The sequence below is a fragment of the Lagenorhynchus albirostris genome, chromosome 14, assembly GCF_949774975.1.
Source record: "Lagenorhynchus albirostris chromosome 14, mLagAlb1.1, whole genome shotgun sequence".
In the NCBI taxonomy this organism is placed as follows: domain Eukaryota; kingdom Metazoa; phylum Chordata; class Mammalia; order Artiodactyla; family Delphinidae; genus Lagenorhynchus; species Lagenorhynchus albirostris.
In genome coordinates, this window is record NC_083108.1 from 38,950,130 (window position 1) to 38,970,109 (window position 19,980).

Below are 19,980 nucleotides of genomic sequence, written 5' to 3' on the forward strand. Positions count from 1 at the left end.
ACATCTTCACTTCCCACTATTCCCACCTTTGTGCAGTCCTCTCCCCTGGAATGTGGGTGGGACCTGGGGCTTGCTTCTAACCAACAGAATATGGGAAAGGGGATGGGATGTGACTCCCCTCATACGGAACCCAATTCAAAGGGAGTATAGAAAATTCTTCAGGTCAAAACTCTTTTCTATTCCTGCCCAACATACCAAGGGACAAAAAAAGGCACCAATGATAAAGAAAAATAGGCTCACTGGTGATCTGTGATGTTCTGCTCATGGACACTGAAATAAATGGTAAGCTATGGCCTATTTGAGGTTTGACAAGTTTTATGGTGAGGCTGAGAAGCTAAATGCCAAGTTGTTATATCTATGGAGAGAAAAGGAACGATCCATCACAGGAACACGTGCGGTTGAGCTGCAGAACTGATTAATAGTTCAGCATGTAGAGGGAGCAGCTATAAAAGAATGGCCCAGTGCTGGTTATGAAAGGACCAGCATTGTTTAACAAAGGGCTAGGATGGCTTGCTTCCCAGGTGCAGCTGGGGCAACGATGGAGGCCCTTACCCTCTTCTGCAAAGTCCGCTGTGAGGGCACAGAGTATGACATGCTGAAATTCGGGCCAGTTTTGTCTGAAGCACTTACTCTTCACTTTGCAATCACCCAGACCATTAACTCAGAGAATTATCTGAATTGAAGGATTAAGAAATCAGAGATAAGTAATCCCACTAACCTAGGGCTCAGTTTTCTGGGCCTTATACACATTTCTACTTCGGGGCTGATAAGAGGCCTGGAACAAGTGGCTTAACGTTTCCTGCATTTACAAACATATATCAAATATAGTGACTCTCACCCAAGAGCCTATTGCAAGGATGACGGGAATGTTTTTGAACATTTAAAAATTATTGCTCTTGGGACTTCCCTGGTGGTGCAGTGGTTAAGAATCTGCCTGTCAATGCAGGGGACACAGGTTTGATCCCTGGTCCGAGAAGATCCCACATGCCGCGGAGCAAGTAAGCCCGTGCGCCACAACTACTGAGCCTGCGCTCTAGAGCCTGCGAGCTACAACTACTGAAGCCGGCGTGCCTACAGCCCATGCTCCGCAACAAGAGAAGCCACCGCAACGAGAAGCCCATGCACCACAACGAAGAGTAGTCCCCGCTCACGGCAACTAGAGAAAGCCCATGTGCAGCAACAAAGACCCAACGCAGCCAAAAATAAATAAATAAATTTATTTTTAAAAAACCCTTAAAAAAATAAAAAATAAATAAAAATTATTGCTCTTTAAAAAAATAAATGCCATTTGAATAGAACAGCATGTGCTGTTTCAAACCTTTACAACAGTGGTCGCCAACTTTTTTGGCACCAGGGACCGGTTCCGTGGAAGACAATTTTTCCACGGACTGGGGGAGGGGGGGATGGTTTAGCAGTAATGTGACACTGGGGAGCGATGGGGAGCGGCTGTAAATACAGATGAAGCTTTGCCTGCCTGCTGCTCGCCTGCCTGCCGCTCGCCTGCCGCTCACCTCCTGCTGTGCGGCCCGGTTCCTAACAGGCCACGGACTGCTACCAGTCTGTGGCCCGGGGGTTGGGGACCCCTGCTTTATAACACTGGAGGGCCTTTTATTTCCTCCATTCAGTATGCAATTTGAATTTCGTTTGTGAAAATTTACGCGGTTCAGTATAGTGTGGGGAGCAGATAAGAACATAAGACCATATCCATGATATTTGAGAGGGGCAATATAATAATATAATGGTTAGAGAGCATCGGGCTCTGGAATCACAGGGTTCCCTATTTCCAGTGTGTGACCCTGACAAGTTGCTGAACCTCTCTGTGCCTCAGTTTCCTCAACTTTAAAATAGGGGTGTAATGGGAACTCTCTACCATTTAGGATTGTTGTGAAGCTAAACTGAGCTAACACAGGCTAAGTGTTTAGAACAATAGCTGGCATTTAGTATGTATTCAATACTTACTCCCTCTATATTTGATGACTCCCTCTACATTTTAAATGTTTTCCTTTTCCCTAACTTCCATTAAAAATTCTATTCATATTAGATTTGGATTTTGAGAGTTACACAACAATAACACCACAACATTTTGTAGGTTTTGATCTCCAAGCTTGAAAAAATTCCGGTTTTAAAAAAAACGAAACTCTGACATATTTTGATCCCCCAAAGCCAAAACAATTAAAAATTATAAACTGAATTAGTAAATTGTCTGTCAAAGGTGCTGTTTCCTTAAGCAAACTCATTGTGATGGAAATGAAAAATGCAGGGCTCTTCCTTGGAAGAAGCCCTTGGCCTCTTACACAGGCACTGCCAGAAGATTCCTATCTGAAGCTCCTGAATTCTTCATGACTCTTTGCTCCTCTCTGTGCCCAATATTCCAAACTCATAGATACTCAGTCTCCTGGCAAGGCAGAGCACTGCTCATATGTGATGCTGTGGTTTTATCAGTGTTATAGATACGGAAATGCCGTTTTAATTATTCTTCGAGGAGAAAAGTATCCCAACGCCTATCTTATATATTTCACATACGATAGATGTGTAACTGGAGGAACAAAACCACCAATACCCCTCTTCTCCTTCTAGGGAGTAGGGAATGTCATCTAAGAATTTAATTAATTGGACCATCATAATTTTTTCCCATTTTCTCCAGGCCTACTTGTAGCTAAGGGTGTAGCCATTAACTGGTATGCAGCTTAGCAATGGGATGGTTTCTCAACATGAACAGGCCAAGGGCATGCAATGCTGATATAGGGCAGGGACTGAGTGAAAGATACATTGTTCAGATAATAAGGAGACGTGCTAACACCTATTTGAAAAGAAGTCTTGTTAATTACGGGACTGGTAAGAAAAATGCATTTCTTCCTTGTTATGAGTTGATATTGCATGATCTTTTAAAATTAACATTGGATCCTTGAAGTAAGTAGGTATAGGGATAGTACAGTATGTGGTTAGGTGACTGGGGACTGTGAGACAGCAGTACCAGGCAGATATACACTGGGAAGTTGTAAGAATAAATACCCCTGACTTCTCTTTGATGGAGAGATCATGAAGGGACCAGAAAGGTGGCACTGCCTGTGCCTATCCTAACAGGGTTCTGGAAAGTAAATGCCATTATGGACTGCTTAAGTCTAAAGAGAAGACATGGGAAATATTCATTTCTTAGAGTAAATGATAGCTTTGGGGTGAGACTAACATTTATGTTTAAAGGGTGGAGTTTCTCAAAAGATAAATGAAGATTTGCATCCTGGCAATAATAAGGAAAAAGGTCTTGTATAATGGTACAGGCTTGAGGCCAAGGTTAGAACCCTTGAGTGAAATATAACTTTTTGAGTACTTTTTACTTGGACTCTGAGTTAATACCTGTTACATCAGAAACATCAACACTCTGCAGAGCAATATAACAAAATCCAGAGTCTCCATAATATAACATCACAATGTCTAGGACACAACCCAAAATTACTCAACATATGAAGAGTCAGGAAATGGTGGAATTAGCAGACAAGAACTTTAAAGCAGCTATCATAACCATTCCCAGTCAGGTAAAGTATGCTCATAATAAATGAAAGATAGGCAATCTCAAGAGAGAAAGAAAAAAAATTAAAACTGAAAAAAAAAAGTTGAAATTTAAAAAATGCTCAGTAGTAGAATGTAGATGACAGAGGAAGAAGAGGGCTAACTTGAAGATACATTAATAGAAACCATCTAAACAATAGAGAGAATACTGGAAAAAAATGAGCCTCAGGGACCTGAGGGATAATTTCAAAAGCTCTAACATATGGAAATATGAAGTCCCAGAAAAATAGGATAGAGAGAATGGAGCTGAAAGAAATTTGACAAAATAATGGCTGAAAATCTCCCAAATGTGGTAAAAGACATAAACTTATAGATTTAAGAAGTCTAATGAACTCCAAAACAAGATAAGTTCAAAGAGAACATCATAGCCACACTACTGAAACCCACAGATAAAGAGTCTTGACTGCATCCAGAGAAAAACAACTTATCATTATAGGGGAAGGTGATTAGAATGAGTATGCATTTCTTATCTCTAGAGGTCACAGATAGTGGAAAGATATCTTTAACAGGAGGGAGGGAGGAATAAAAGATCAGTCTGAATTCTTTACCTAGGAAAATTTTCTTTAAGAATGAAGGTGAGGGGCTTCCCTGGTGGTGCAGTGGTTGAGAGTCCGCCTGCCGATGCAGGGGACACGGGTTCGTGCCCCGGTCCGGGAAGATCCCACATGCCGCGGAGCGGCTGCGCCCGTGAGCCATGGCCACTGAGTCTGCGCATACGGAGCCTGTGCTCCGCAACAGGAGAGGCCGCAACAGTGAGAGGCCCGCGTACCACAAAAAAAAAAAAAAAAAAAAAAATGAAGGTGAGGTCTTCCCTGGTGGCACAATGGTTAAGAATCCATCTGCCAATGCAGGTGACACAGGTTCAAGCCCTGGTCCAGGAAGATCCCACATGCCGCGGAGCAACTAAGCCTGTGCCTCACAACTGCTGAGCCTACGCTCTAGAGCCTGCGAGCCACAACTACTGAAGCCCGCGCTCTACAAGAGAAGCCACCGCAATGAGAGGCCCGTGCATTGCAACGAAGAGTAGCCCCCGCTCACCGCAACTAGAGAAAGCCCGCACACAGCAATGAAGACCCAACGCAGCCGTAAATAAATAAATAAATAATTAAATTAAAAAAAAGGTGTACTTTGATGCACAGAAGTTTAAAAAACAAAAGAATGAAGGTGAAATAAAGACATTCATAGAAAAAGGAAAACTAAAAGAATTTGTTGCCATTGCACCTGCTCTACAAGAAATGCTGAAGAAAGTTATTCAGTCTCAAGAGAAATTAAATTAGTAGGGAACTCAGATGTTCAGGAATGAATGAAGAACACTGGAAATGGTAAAAATATGAAAAATAAATGAGTTTTTTCTCTTAATATCTTTAAAATTCATATGACTATTTAAAGCAGCATTGCCTAATAGAAATATAATGGGAACCATGTAAGTAAACATTTTCTAGTAGCCACATTAAAAAAAATCTTGAGATGAATTTTAATATATATGCAAAATGTACACAATATATGCAAATTATAATTTCTATGTGTAATCAATATAAAAATTATTAACTAGTTTTATATTTTTTCCCATACCAAGTCTTCTAAATTCAGCACGCATTGTATACCTGCAGCACATTTCAAGGCAGAATAAGCACATTTCAAGTGCTCACAAGCCACGATGTCAGACAGTGTTGATTTAAAACAAAAGTTATAACACTGTCTCGTGGGGTTTATAATGTAACACATATGACAGCCAAAACAAACGACAGTGGAGGGAAGCGTTGCCAGGGTTCCACATTTTACATGAAATATTAAGTACACTGTGAAAAGGTAAGAATATATACGGTAATCGTTAGAACAGCCACTGGAAAAGAAAATCAATGCAAAGCGGTACCGTTAAAAAGGCAATGGATAAATTAAGATGGAATGCTAAAAAATATTTTTAAAATTCAGAAGCCAACAGGAAAAAATAAACGGAGAAACAAAAAACAAAGGGGACAAGCAGAAAACAAATGATAGATCTAAATCCAACCAAATCAATAATTACATTAACAATGGACTGTATGCTCCAATGTCCAGAGATTATCAGAATGAATAAAAAATGCAAGACCCAATTACATGCTGTTTGTAAGAGACACACTTTAAATATAAAGACAAAGATAGGTGGAAATTTACCTATTATGGAGAAAGATACACCACGCAAACAGTAAGCATAAGAAAGCTGGAGTGGCTATATTAATAATTAGATAAAATAGACTTCAAGACAAAGAGCATTACCAAAGATAAAGAGGGAAGCCTTATAAAATACAAAGGTCAATTCATCAGCATGACTCAACAATCAGAAATATCTATGCATCTAACAACAGAGCCCTAAATACAGGAAACAAAAATTGAGAGAATTAAAGGGACAAACCGGTAATTCCACAATAAATGTTAACACTCTCTTTGCAGCAATTGTTAGAATGAGACAACAACAACAAATCAGTAAAAACAGAGATGATCTGAATAACACCATCTACTACCTTGATACTGATATTTCTAAAACACCATACGACCAACAACTGCAGAATGCATATTCTTTTCAAGTGACACTGACCAAGGGAGACCACATTCTGGGCCAGAAAATCAAGATCAGAACAAGGATAAAAAACCCCACTGTAAACTGCTACATTTCATTGCTTCTCCTAAAAAAAACCCCCCAAAACCCCCAAACTTTTGGGGAAAGTAAAAGCAACTCTTCTTTCCGCAAAGGTGATAGGCGATGCTTACTTAAATTTCAGGTACTCAAAGAATATGCAAACACTGGTAAACAAATAAAATCAATAAACATAATCACTTTGTTAAGGTTGTAGGAACAGCCTTAGAGAACCCAAAATCAAAGATAATTAAGAGTGAGAGTATTCATATACTCAATACAGTTTTTGAAAGTCGCTGTTAGGATTTATTTAAATCTCCATGTAGGAATTTAATTATGATCATTCAAATGCTTTATTCTATTCAATTCTAATTCTTAGGTTGCTTCCTTTTTGAAATCATTTTTCTAGTATTTCTACTAATCTTATTTTGAGGCTACAATGCCTAAAGGAAAGTCCCTAAGGAAAAGAGAAAGCTCAGAATCAATTTCCATAGCAACTCTAAATCCATCACACTATATTTGTATATGGGAGTTTGATTTCAATGCATTAATATATGTGGATTTGCAACATGTCTAAGCTGTGGTTGCTATAGGAACCGCAACCTCAAATTTCGTTTTAAGTTTAGTTAAGTGCTCACACATAAAAACTGATCCCGCTGACAGCTATCTCGAGTTGCAGATATGGCTCATAGCAATAAATTTATAAACATCATGACTCACGATGACATATGCACTTAATAGATATCTGTCATTATAAGAATGTGTATTTTAACATATGCTCCTTGTTGGGAGATCAAAAGCAATTCAAGACGCAATTCCTCAGGATGTAGACAGAATAAGACTTGCCAGGCAGCCATCCACCCTTAGCGACAGCCTCTGCTCATGCTGAAGCTTGTTACGGCCCAGGTAAGTCACCCAGACTTACACACAGACACGGGTTCTATGGCTTCTCTGAATCCACGGAATACTGGTGTCTATACTGAAATGGCAGAAAAATCTAGCACGTTTTATAGTCAGGACATGCAAATGACTTTTAATATTAGTTTAAGGATATATTTGGAGAGAGAGAAAGCCACTGCAAAATGAACCAAATATCCCAAAGCCAAAAGGAAAAAATAATTAAAGATCATCTCCTGTTTTCGATTACACCAGACGTTGCTTGTTTCCACTAATACAGATGATTAACGGCCAAGGCCTAGAGATGGGCACAGAAATTACTGCTGAATGCTACTGACCTGGCATCACTGGGAGATGACTGGCATAGATATGTGAATTTCCCAGACAGCTGACCCTCACCTCATCAAACACTTTAATCTGTCTTAAATTTTGGATGGACACAATCAGACTTATGTACGACGAGGATGGTCTCGAATGGTTTCAGACCAGAGGCAGACAGGCTAGTTTAGAGACTGTAAAATAATTCATGGGAGAGATGATTATAAATAGAAAATTAAAATCTTAAGGATTAGAAGAGAACTCTGAGTGTATCGATTAGTACATGCTGGTGTCACACAGATCTTGAGGGCTACTGAGAGACACGGAGCTCTTTCATTCAGCAATAGAGATCTCAGGCTGCTGGACTATTTATAAGGTTTCATTAAGAGTTTTTGGCTCTTCTTTGACTGATGTTCACATTTTGTAGTGCTATCAGTATACTCCTTGCCCTAATAAGATACACGCTGAGAAACCATATCCCCATGTTTGTTATAATTATATCCAAGTCAAGAAAGAGCAAATAAAGGGGGGTCGAGAAGTACAAGTTTCCAGTTATAAACTAAATAAGTCATGCGGGTGTAAAGTACAGCATGGGGAATATAGTCAATAATATCGTATTAACTTTGTATGGTACAGATGGTAACTGGAATCATTGTGGTGATCATTTTGCAATGTGTACAAATGCCAAATCACTATGTTGTACACCTGAAACTAATACAATGTGGTGCGTCAATTAGATGTCAATTTTAAAAATAAATAAGTATATATAAAAGAAAGAGCAAACAGACTCTGGGTAAGTATTCTAGGAACTCTCCCTTGTGGAAAGAGTAAAGTGTATGAATTTTATAGCACAGATTTTACAACACCTATTCTGACTTTTAGAAGACGTTCTGGCTCACACTTTCTTGGCTGTTTTCCCAAGAGTTGGATACATGACCTCTAGAAAAAAATGAGGTCTCACTGTATTTATAGGAGCCTTTCTCCTATTATAGCTTTTAAAACAATGTTCTACATGTGATGTATACCTTGCTAGAATTTTTTCAGTATAGTTTTACTACCCCACCATGTCCAAGAGTCAGAACATGTCTCATAAAAAACCATCTGACTGGTTTGACTTCTGGAAATATCCTTCCTCCTTGATTAAGACCAATGAGGTAAACATGGTCGAGGTATCAGGAACACAAGCCTTGGCAATACTGTCTTCCAGAACATTAAAAACCAGATTTATGATCTGCTGACTTTAATGTGTTTCCTGAGCTTTGTCACCAGAGAAGTTAAGCTCTGGAAACAACGTATTTCTTTTCCAGGTTCATGGACATTCTTTCTATCAAAATGGCACAAGTTTCTCTGTGGCTTTTGTGAAAGACAGATGAGGGAATTCCTTGAAAATGAGGCCAAGGCAGCATAATGACAGTTCTGTTTGGGGGCGGGGTGGGGTTAGAATGGTTGGTGCCAATTTAAGGACACGTTATGACTGTAGAAGAAAAATGTTCTGAGGCCTGTCCGGTTCCACTGCTGAAAACTTGAAAAAGTAGCAGCTGAGTTTCAAGATGAATCTGTACATCATTAGCAGCTGCAGAAAAAGAGCTTGCGGTGAGAGCTACCAGCTGCTCTTGGTTTTCCTACCTTCCTGTCCCCCAACTCCATCTGCCTGTGTCTCCCCAGCTCTGAAGGAGACACACCACTCCCCTTCTCTATCCTGGTCCTAGAATAATGACACTTTCTGACAAAAGCTGAAGGCCCGTTTGAACTGCAATAAACTTTTGTTCCCCAAACTCCCTGTGGCTTCATTTTTACCCAAACTCTTCCCAGCACTTCTGTTCTGAAAAAGGTAAACATTCCCTTTCCTCGCCAAATCTCTTTCGATGCCCTTGACCCCATTTTTTCCCTCCAGCCCCAGGGTCATTGTTCCACCAGTTTCCCCTCCTTTTTCCTATTATTCCTTCTCACGGACCTTTCTCCCATCTTATAAACCTGCTCCTTGTGCCGTGTCCTAAAAGCAAACAAAATCAAATCGAGGACAATACCGTTCTCTCCCCAATCTTACTTCCTAAAGCAACTGTCAGCTTTTTCCCCGACACCAACAAAATGTTTTTATTTCCTCCACTTATTCTCCTGATTTGGTGAAGGTGGAATCTCCTCTCGCATCACTTTCACGTTTGTGTGTCATGCCCTTGTTAATAAGCCGCTGCCATCTAGGTGTATGGATTCAGCATTTCTACAGACCAATTCTCTAAAGAACTCTTAATCACCTCCCAGGAGCCAGATTTCTTTCTTTGGACTATTTTCAGGCTTCATCCTATCTGATCTCTCCAACAATTAATACTCAGCGCTGTTGGTGATCCCTCTTTCTAAAAACGTCCTACTGTTTGTTCTCTGATGTTGAGCTGGTTTTTCCCCTGATGTTCCTCCTTTTCTCAGCTTCCTCTTTTTCCTCTTGCCTCTTAAATGTATGTATTCCCAAAGATCTGTGCTTCATTTAAGCGTATTTATTCTATGGCGTTGAAGTTGGATTTTTATGCTGTCTCAGTTTCCTTCCTCCAATTCCTCAGCCCCCTCCTGGACCCATCATTCCACTGAGTGACCCCAAAGGACCCTTCCAGTCCTCGTTGTACTTGACTCCTCAGCAGATTTAGACACTGGTGACCGTTCTGCTCCCTTCCTTCTATTTCCCTGACACGTCATTCCTTCATTTCTTTCAATCTTTCTGGTGTCTTCCCTGGTCCTATGTAAGCCCTTCCTTTTCTACCAAAACATTAAATGTTCGAGTTCCTCAGGGACTCTACCCTTCTCACTGGGGACTCACTTCCAGCTTCAATTACCTGGATATGGAAGACTCACCAATGTTTACCTCTAGCCGACACTTCCTTGAGTTCCAGACACATGTCCACACAGTTTAGTATTAGTCTTGTTATAATCATTTCTAATAATTCTCATTGGAAGTTGGGCATAAATAAGGAATTTGCATTCTTACAGAATTAAGGCTGTTGACTTAACAAGTGTGAACACTGGTGTTCAGGATGGAAAAACATGGTTTCTGAGGATTTCATCGTTTAACTCTGCAGTATCACAGCTGATGTTTATACTAATGACCCTCATCGGACAAGAACACATTCTGCTTGGTAAAGTCTGTTTTCTACACAAGAATGTTTGTAATGTATTTTAGAAAGATTTTTCTCTAAAATAGTTAAAACATTTTTTAAAGTTCTAGGTATTTATCCTCAGTGACTCCACTTTGGGATGAAGTTGGCTAAGTGAGGTCTTGCTGAATGTTGTCACATAGAAATTGGCACTGCCCACACGGGAGACAGGATGGATATTTCATGAATTTCCTCTGAAGGATTATAGAAGATGATCCATATTTAAAAGTGTAAATCGGTTCTCAGTACGGCGCAGGAGGGCCTGTGAAAGTGACTCTAGGATTTCATTGTTACGGTACCTGCTGTCGGGGAGTTTGCATGGTGAGACTTCTTGGGCAGGTTGAAGATCTGTTCGCCGGGGTCGGGAGGAGGAATTGCATCTTGCCCTTGTCGTGCTTCTACGGGGTCATACTCCTTGCCATCGTAGTTAGCATCATAGAACTTCTTAAACCACTGAATAAAATCCAGGTTGTCCTGGAAACGCCCTTTCACGAGCTTTTCCACTGGAATTACCTGCAATATAAAATCACCTGGTGAGTCACGACCCTCAGCCTTGTTTGTATTGAATACAACTGAAGTGTTCCCTAAATATAACTTTACACCTGCAATTCATGTCTGCTGGCCTCTCCCCCAGTGTCTTAGCCAGTGGTACTCCAGAATTCATATAATTTTTCATTATATTAAAGAAAAATTAAAATGTCGTAGTTGGTTCTCCTGGAATATTTAATACATCTGAACAAACCATACGAAACAAGGAATACCCTGAGCTGTCAAGAGGGGCTGACCCTCTTCGTAGAATGTTTATTGCCAAAGCATATCCCCCCCAAAACATGGGTCTGGGATGTTGTGCTGTTTCAAGGTTGAAAGGTTTTCCTTATTTCTTTGTAACACTTGGTCTAGCTGTGTTGGAATAAGCTCTTAAAAGGACTGTAGCTATTAGAGAGTACGAATGAATAAGACTCAAGTCAATGAAAACTCACACTAATCTAACGGTTCCTATGAAACAAAATGAGCTTTCATGGAGTGTCTTTACAATGTAGAGAGACAAGCATAAAATAAAAACAACTAACCACAAAACAGGGCTCAGTAATTCATGGGTTACACTGGAACACAGTTAATGTGCCAGGGGGGTACACGTCTTAAACAGGTTTCTTTTTGTATTTTGTAACTATCTTATCAAGACTGGGTGTAAATTAAGTGTTTTTAAAGGGCAGTCTAAAGAGCCAATCAGTATTCCCTTTCGAGGTCTTTTCATTGTACTATTTAAGTATTTTCATGTTTTCTGACTTATAAGTTTTGTTTATGCTGGTATTGTGATCGTTTTAGAAAGTGCCTTCTTGGAGCATAAGGCCCTTTAATTAACATGCTACTATATTTTGCTCTCTGCCAAACGTGAACATTTATAAACAGTTTTAGATGATGATGATGCATTAGCCATTCAAAGCAGGCACTTAACTTCTGTTGACTTGACTTAGCAATTCCTATCAAAATGAAAGTTCCGGGGTCATAAGTTCAAAATCTGAGGTGGCGAGGAAATATTTGTACATGTGCTTCCCACGTGCTGTCACAGGCTATGACAAACATGAACAGGGATCACTGTCTCTATACCAGGATCTTTGGGTAGAATCATAGCATATTAAGCTAGAGAGGCCAACAAAGGTCATAAAGGTCAGTGTTCCTCCAGTACAAGAATTTTATCTTCAAATTTCTTTTTTTCTTTTTTTGGGCCACACCGTGGCTTGCAGGATCCCAGTTCCCTAACACAGGATTGAACCTGTGCCCTCGGCAGTGAAAGCTGGGAGTCCTAACCACTGGTCTGCCAGGGAATTCCCTATCTTCAAATTTCTTAACAATGGCTGACCCACTCTCTTGAGTGTACACTTCTACGGAGATATGGAGTCCCCAACTTTGTTACATAGCAAGTTCCGTCAATAAACCTATGAATGGGTGTTTCTTTCCTTTTTGATCTAGAAGCATGTATAGAAAAATGATACAGAAGTGTACAGAGAAGTGATGCTAGTAAGGAAGAAGAATCTATATAACTCTGGTTTTGAATAAATACAGAAGGAGCTAATTGGAAATTAACCACAGCAAAGGATATCAAGTTGAAAAGGAGTCAAAAAATTAAAATGTTAAAGAGGATATATGTTTTGCAATAAAAATTGTGAGAAAATGAGAAGCCAAAATTTTCTTAATATTTTGATAAGAATGCTTTGATTTAGGAAGATATTAATTGCATAAATTAAAAAATATATAGAGTTCAGCAAACTTTTCTTTCCTTTTTAACCTCTATCTCTTATAACCCAAAATTTAAATTTTTTTTTTTTTTTTTTTTTTTTGCGGTACGCGGGCCTCTCACTGCTGTGGCCTCTCCCGTTGCGGAGCACAGGCTCCGGATGCGCAGGTTCAGCGGCCATGGCTCACGGGCCCAGCTGTTCCACGGCATGTGGGATCTTCTCGGACCGGGGCACGAACCCTTGCATCGGCAGGCAGACTCTCAACCACTGCGCCACCAGGGAAGCCCCCAAATTTAAATTTTTATTTCCATAGCCTATTTATTGCTACTATCTATGAAAAGAAAACTTTCTATTTCTCCCCTGCTGTTTTTTCTCTTTTCCCTTATTCAAAATGCATTTCTTTCCAAACTGTTCTCTCCAAGAGCTATATCCTAAATAAAGACTATGAACGTAATATGTATTTGAATAGCAGGAAACATGCAGAGCCTGAAGGGGCTTCAGCAATAGTCCTCTATGGGGGAAAAAGGACTCTAGTCTAACTTCATTTGTATCACTCTAGAATAAAATGATGAAGTTCAAAGTGGGTGAAAGAATATTTTATGGACATTGAGTGAGAATCTGAGTGTATATACTGGACACTTTAACAAGCAGTCCTCACTTTAATTTCATAACCACAGGGAAGGGGGTTTTAGTCCCATTTTACAGATGGGTAAACTCAGACTCAAATAATTTAAATAACTTGCTCAAGTCATGGTGCTGGGATTCAAACCCGTGCCATTTCTACCGTACCATGCTATTTCTTTAAAGAAACAAAACACACAAAGAACCACAGTGGCATCTGGCAAACATAAAGATTTCTCATCTGCAATGCTAATACAGATTAACAACATTTCAGCACTCATAATTTCTGTTAGCGTTTTTAGTCTAATGGCTACAAGTTTAGAAATCTCCTCAAATAAAAACCTCATGCAAATATGGGAAGTGAGGGTTGGTGCTTTATGCCCAGTACAGGACCCAACCTACTATAGTGATGTCAAGATATATCCCATTGACACATTTTTGGATTTTTGCATCTCTGCATAAAAACCATTTTAAGCAAAGACAATGCATTTTATGGAGGTACAAGTGTGTCTCCTACCTTATCAACATTCATTCGCTTAAACGATGCTTGCAGAAGCTTAAAATTGTGAATGTACTCATGTTCCAACTTCGCTTGAAATTTTACTTTCTTCAAACTAATGCAACCAGGAAAGAGCATGTCCATGAACTGGCAGTAGGCTGCTCCTGGAAAGAGACAAGAAAAGGACCAGTGTGAGTCTGACTGTACCACGTGCGACTGAGGGTTGCTGGGCAGGAGGGAGCTGGGAGCCCAGAGCCCTCAGCCCTCCTGCCGTGTGTGCTCCTTTCCTCATTGCACCCACATCTCCTCATCCACCAGGGGAGGGTGCTGGTGGGCAGGGATGTGCCTTGATGCAGCTCCTGCCACTTCCCCATCCCTAACCACTGTGATACCGACGCTGTTCACCAGAGCATCACCAGATTCCACAAACAGTGAACAGAACTTCATTCTTCAACACCAAGGAAATCAGCGTATGAACAACTCTTCTTAGCTTCTATCAGAAAAAAAAGGAACACATTTTTCCTTCCATCTAGCTGCTACTGGCTCCAAATCATTAAAATACATAAGAGAAAAATAGCAGAAAATTTCAACATGAGCAAACTACATGAAATATGGAGCTCAAAAAAATATGCATACGCCGCCCGAGCTGTTTTATGTCCACCCTGCAAAGTGACTGAGGTGAAACCATTTAACGAAGCCAACTAACACCAAGAACAGTTGTATACCGATTTAATTTCAGTCCAGAGCAATGAGGTTCCTATATTAACGTGAAGGATGGAGACATGGAGACGCTGAAACTTACAGAAGTTCAGAGTCATGCCGTTTATGACTGAGAAATAAAAATAACAGACATGTTCAATGAGTTCCCTGAGGAAACAGTCATAGAAAAAAGGATATTAGTAAGTCTTTCATATATATATATATACATTTTATGCAGAACTCTTAGATCATAACAATATCAACTAGAAAATCCCAGGAAGATCATACATATCGACTCACAAAGGCTAAAGGCATTTAGAAATTCCAAGCCAGAATGATTATTTTTCTTTTACAAGTAGGAAAAGCAACTGAGTGGTGAGAATGGAACAAATGGCCATTTCTGTGTTCTTTCTTTCTTTGCTTCTCCAGATCTCTTGGTCTGTTTCTGTAACGTGTCAACGATATGCCTTTCTGAACATAAAGGGTTCTCCTCCATCCTTTGGTATCAAGGTTTCTGTGAGGAGCCTTTCATTCTGTTTGGGCGACTCACCTTTGCACAGGAAGAGCCCACTTGGTCTCTTCTGTCAAATAGATGTTGAGCATCCTTTACTGAGATAGGAATCCCAGGAAAGAGGGAACCAGATATTAAGAATCTAAAGGCTGCTACAACAGGAAATGGTGGGGCAACTCATAATTTGTAGGCAAGAGTATAAAGTGATGAAATAGAGGCCACAATAAACATTACCTCCAGAATCCTTATATCTGTGATGCTTTCCTTTAGATGCCAATACCCTAAGTACAAACTGGTACTTTTGTAGTCAAGCAGATGGGTTCTCTTAAAAACAAGACAAAATAAAACAAACCAAAACAAAAAACACTGGAGGAGGTGAGAGAAGCATCAATCTTGGGGGGCATTCTGACAGCCATCATCCAATTATTCACGTCCTCCTTTTGAAGCGCCACCAGATGGAGCCAATACCAAAAGCCATTCAACATGATTTTTATACAGATGGGGGTGTCTACACACAAGTGTCTCATTACCTGCTCTTTAAAGAGTTATTTTCACTTTTGTAGTGGTTAGCATAAAATTTACTTATGGAGACACCAGTATCTATGTGTTCGTACAAATCCAGCAAGCAAATCTTCCAAAATTAAAAAGCAATAACAGCTTTTGAAACAAACAAGAAAACCCCACCAAACTTGAATACAGAGCGTGAAGGAAGAAATGAAAAATCATCTCTGGTCTCATCATCCAGAGAAAACCACTGTTAATATTCTGGCATATAACATTCTATTTTTTAAAAAATTTAACAGACCATGGTTCCCTTTCTGGATCATTAAATATTCGCTACTGACATTTTTAATGGCCTTCTGATTTTTATATCATGCTTAGCAACTTTCCCAAGCCAAGATTACATAAATATTCATGTGTATTTTCCTTAAGTACTTTTATGGTCTCAAGTTTCACATTTACATTCTGAATAGACGTGGAATTTATTTTGGCCTATGATATAAAGGACGGTTCTAATTTTAGTTATTCCAAATGTTAGTGGAAATTTTTGGCTCCCCAGCATTTGGACACCTTCCTATCTGACTTGATGCACCAGGGCCCTGCCTCTCACCACAGTACCAAAAGTGGGCAGATATCCCCTTCCCAACACCCAGGGTAAGATGCAGGCCTGTGACCTAGGCTCTGCCTTTGGATGCTCTTGCCCGGGTCTCAGAGTCTTAAGGGAGTGAGTGAAACATGCAAGGATCATTAGAATTTGGTCATGGTGGCAGCGGTGGGATCTAGCAGATGCTTCAGGAGCACAGCAGCATCCTAACCATCCTAGTCCAGTGGCTCAAGGGAGGATCTATTCCTAGTTTCTTCACATCTTTTGGATGCTGTCACCTTCTGAGCTTGGTTCCCCACTGACTGTGAGAGCTGCCCAATGTGATTTCTGTAAATCTGTCTCTGCTTAAACTTGCCAGAATTATTTTCTGCTATTTTCAACCACAATTGCTGACTGATAAAATTAGCTAGGTGTTGAACACCATAATTTCATAGATAATCTATACTTTTCCCACTGAGGAAGCACTAATTTTACTCTCTCTGTGACTTTCCAAATACATGCATTTAAAGTGTCTTCAAGGGTTTTTTTTGGGGGGGGCAGGTCCTGTCCCCATGATAGTTTCACAGTCTTCATTATTTAAATACATATATAATATGTATTACTATCCGTAGAATAATTTCTCCTCTCCTTTTTCTCAAAATTTTCTTAAATTCTGTCATGCATTCGTTCTTTTCATTATAATTTTGAATTATAATGGCATGAAGAAACTAGATCTTAAAATTTTAGTCATTTATTGAGATAGCCTAATCCACCAGAGGGCAGACAGCAGAAGCAAGAAGAACTACAATCCAGCAGCCTGTGGAAAGAAAACCACATTGACAGAAAGACAGACAAAATGAAAAGACAGAGGGCTACGTACCAGATGAAGGAACAAGATAAAACCCCAGAAAAACAATTAAACGAAGTGGAGATAAACAACCTTCCAGAAAAATAGTTCAGAATAATGATAGTAAAGATGATCCAGGACCTAGGGAAAAGAATGGAGGCAAAGATGGAGAAAATGAAAGAAAGGTTTAACAAAGACCTAGAAGAATTAAAGAACAAACAAAGAGAGATGAACAATACAATAACTGAAATGAAAGATACACTAGAAGGAATCAATAGCAGAAAAACTGAGGCAGAAGAATGGATAAGTGTCCTGGAAGACAGAATGGTGGAATACACTGCCGCAGAACAGAAAAAGGAAAAATAATGAAAAGAAATGAAGACAGCCTAAAAGACTTCTGGGACAATATTAAATGCACCAACATTCACATTGTAGGGGTCCCAGAAGGAGAAGAGAGAGAGAAAGGACCAGAGAAAATATATGAAGAGATGATAGTTGAAAACATCACTAACATGGGAAAGGAAATAGTCACCCAAGTCCAGGAAGTGCAGAGTCCCAGGCAGGATAAAGCCAAGGAGAAATACAACGAGACACATAGTAATCAAATTGACAAAAATTAAAGACAAAGAAAAATTATTAAAAGCAACAAGGGAAAAACAACAAATAACATATAAGGGAACTCCCATAATGTTAACAGCTGATTTCTCAGCAGAAATTCTGCAAGCCAGAAGGGAGTGGCATGATATATTTAAAGTGATGAAAGGGAAGAACCTACAACCAAGATTACTCTACCCAGCAAGGATCTCATTCAGGTTCAACAGAGAAATCAAAAGCTTTACAGACAAGCAAAAGCTAAGAGAATTCAGCACCACCAAACCAGCTCTACAACAAATGCTAAAGGAACTTCTCTAAGTGGGAAACACAAGAGAAGAAAAGGACCTACAAAAACTAACCCAAAACATTTAAGAAAATGGTAGCAGGAATATACATATCGATAATTACCTTAAATGTGAATGAATTAAATGCTCCAACCAAAAGACACAGGCTCACTGAATGGATACAAAAACAAAACCCATATATATGCTGTCTGTAAGACACCCATTTCGGACCTAGGGACAAATACAGACTGAAAGTGAGGGGATGGATAAGATATTCCATGCAAATAGAAATGAAAAGAAAGCTAGAGTAGCAATACTCATATCAGATAAAATAGACTTTAAAATAAAGAATGTTACAAGAGACAAGGAAGGACACTACTAATGATCAAAGGATCAATTCAAAAAGAGGATAAAACAATTATAAATATATATGCACCCAACATAGGAGCACCTCAATACATAAGGCAACTGCTAACAGCTATAAAAGAGGAAATCGACAGTAACACAATAATAGTGGGGGACTTTAACACCTCACTTACACCAACAGACAGATAATTCAGACAGAAAATTAATAAGGAAACACAAGCTTTAAATGACACAATGGACCAGATAGATTTAACTGATATTTATAGGACATTCCATCCAAAAACAGCAGATTACACTTTCTTCTCAAGTGCACATGTAACATTCTCTAGGAGAATGTACACACATCTTGGGTCACAAATCAAGCCTCAGTAAACTGAAGAAAACTGAAATCATATCAAGTATCTTTTCTGACCACAGTGCTATGAGGTTAGAAATCAATTACAGGGAAAAATAACATAAAAAACACAAACACATGGAGGCTAAACAATATGTTACTAAATAACCAAGAGATCACTAAAGAAATCAAAGAGGAAATTAAAAAATACCTAGAGACAAATGACAATGAAAACACGATGATCCAAAACCTATGGGATGCAGCAAAAGCAGTTCTAAGAGGGAAGTTTATAGCAATACAATCCTACCTCAAGAAAGAAGGAAAATCTCAAATAAACAATCTAAACTTACACCTAAAGGAACTAGAGAAAGAAGAACAAACAAAACCCAAAGTTAGTAGAAGGAAAGAATCATAAAGATCAGAGCAGAAATAAATGAAATAGAAACAAAGAAAACAATAGCAAAGATCAATAAAACTAAAAGCTGGTTCTTTGAGAAGATAAACAAAATTGATAAACCTTTAGCCAGACTCACCAAGAAAAAGAGGGAGATGACTCAAATCAATAAACTTAGAAAAGAAAAAGGAAAAGTTACAACAGACAACGCAGAAATACAAAGCATCTTAAGAGACTACGACAAGCAACACTAAGCCAATAAAATGGACAACCTGGAAGACATGAACAAACTCTTAGAAAGGTATAACCTTCCAGGACTGAACCAGGAAGAAACAGAAAACATGAACAGACCAATCACAAGTAATGAAATTGAAACCATGATTAAAAACCTTCCAACAAACAAAACTCCAGTACCAGATGGCTCCACAAGTGAATTCTATCCAACATTTAAAGAAGAGCTAACACCCATCCTTCTCAAACTCTTCCAAAAAACTGCAGAGGAAGGAACACTCCCAAACTCATTCTACAAGGTCACCGTCACCCTGATATCAAAACCAGACAAAGATACTACAAAAAAAGAAAATTACAGACCAATATCACTGATGAATATAGATGCAAAAATCCTCAACAAAATACCAACAAACAGAATCCAAATACACATTAAAAGGATCATACACCATGAATAAGTGGGATTTATCCCAGGGATACAAGGATTCTTCAATATACGCAAATCAATCAATGTGATACACCATATTAACAAACTGAAGAATAAAAACCATATGATCATCTCAGTAGATGCAGAAAAAGCTTTTGACAAAATTCAACACCCATTTATGATAATAACTCTCCAGAAAGTGGGCACAGAGGGAACCTACCTCAACATAATCAAGGCCATATATGACAAGCCCACAGCAAACATCATTCTCAATGGTGAAAAACTGAAAGCATTTCCTCTAAGATCAGGAAAAGAAAAG

At 39.2% G+C, this 19,980-nt stretch overlaps 1 protein-coding gene across 4 annotated transcripts in view; it reads right to left on the bottom strand.

The window, feature by feature from the left end:
• The window catches only part of MAPRE2 (microtubule associated protein RP/EB family member 2), a 162,578-nt gene that overhangs the window by 25,742 nt on the left and 116,856 nt on the right, over positions 1–19,980 (bottom strand). For all 4 annotated transcript variants that reach the window (XM_060170224.1, XM_060170223.1, XM_060170222.1 and 1 more), the window contains 2 exons: positions 13,912–14,057; positions 10,836–11,049 (listed from right to left, as the gene is read on the bottom strand). In XM_060170224.1, the coding sequence (XP_060026207.1) occupies positions 10,836–11,049; positions 13,912–14,057 (360 nt within the window). The remainder of the gene's footprint in view (positions 1–10,835; positions 11,050–13,911; positions 14,058–19,980) is intronic.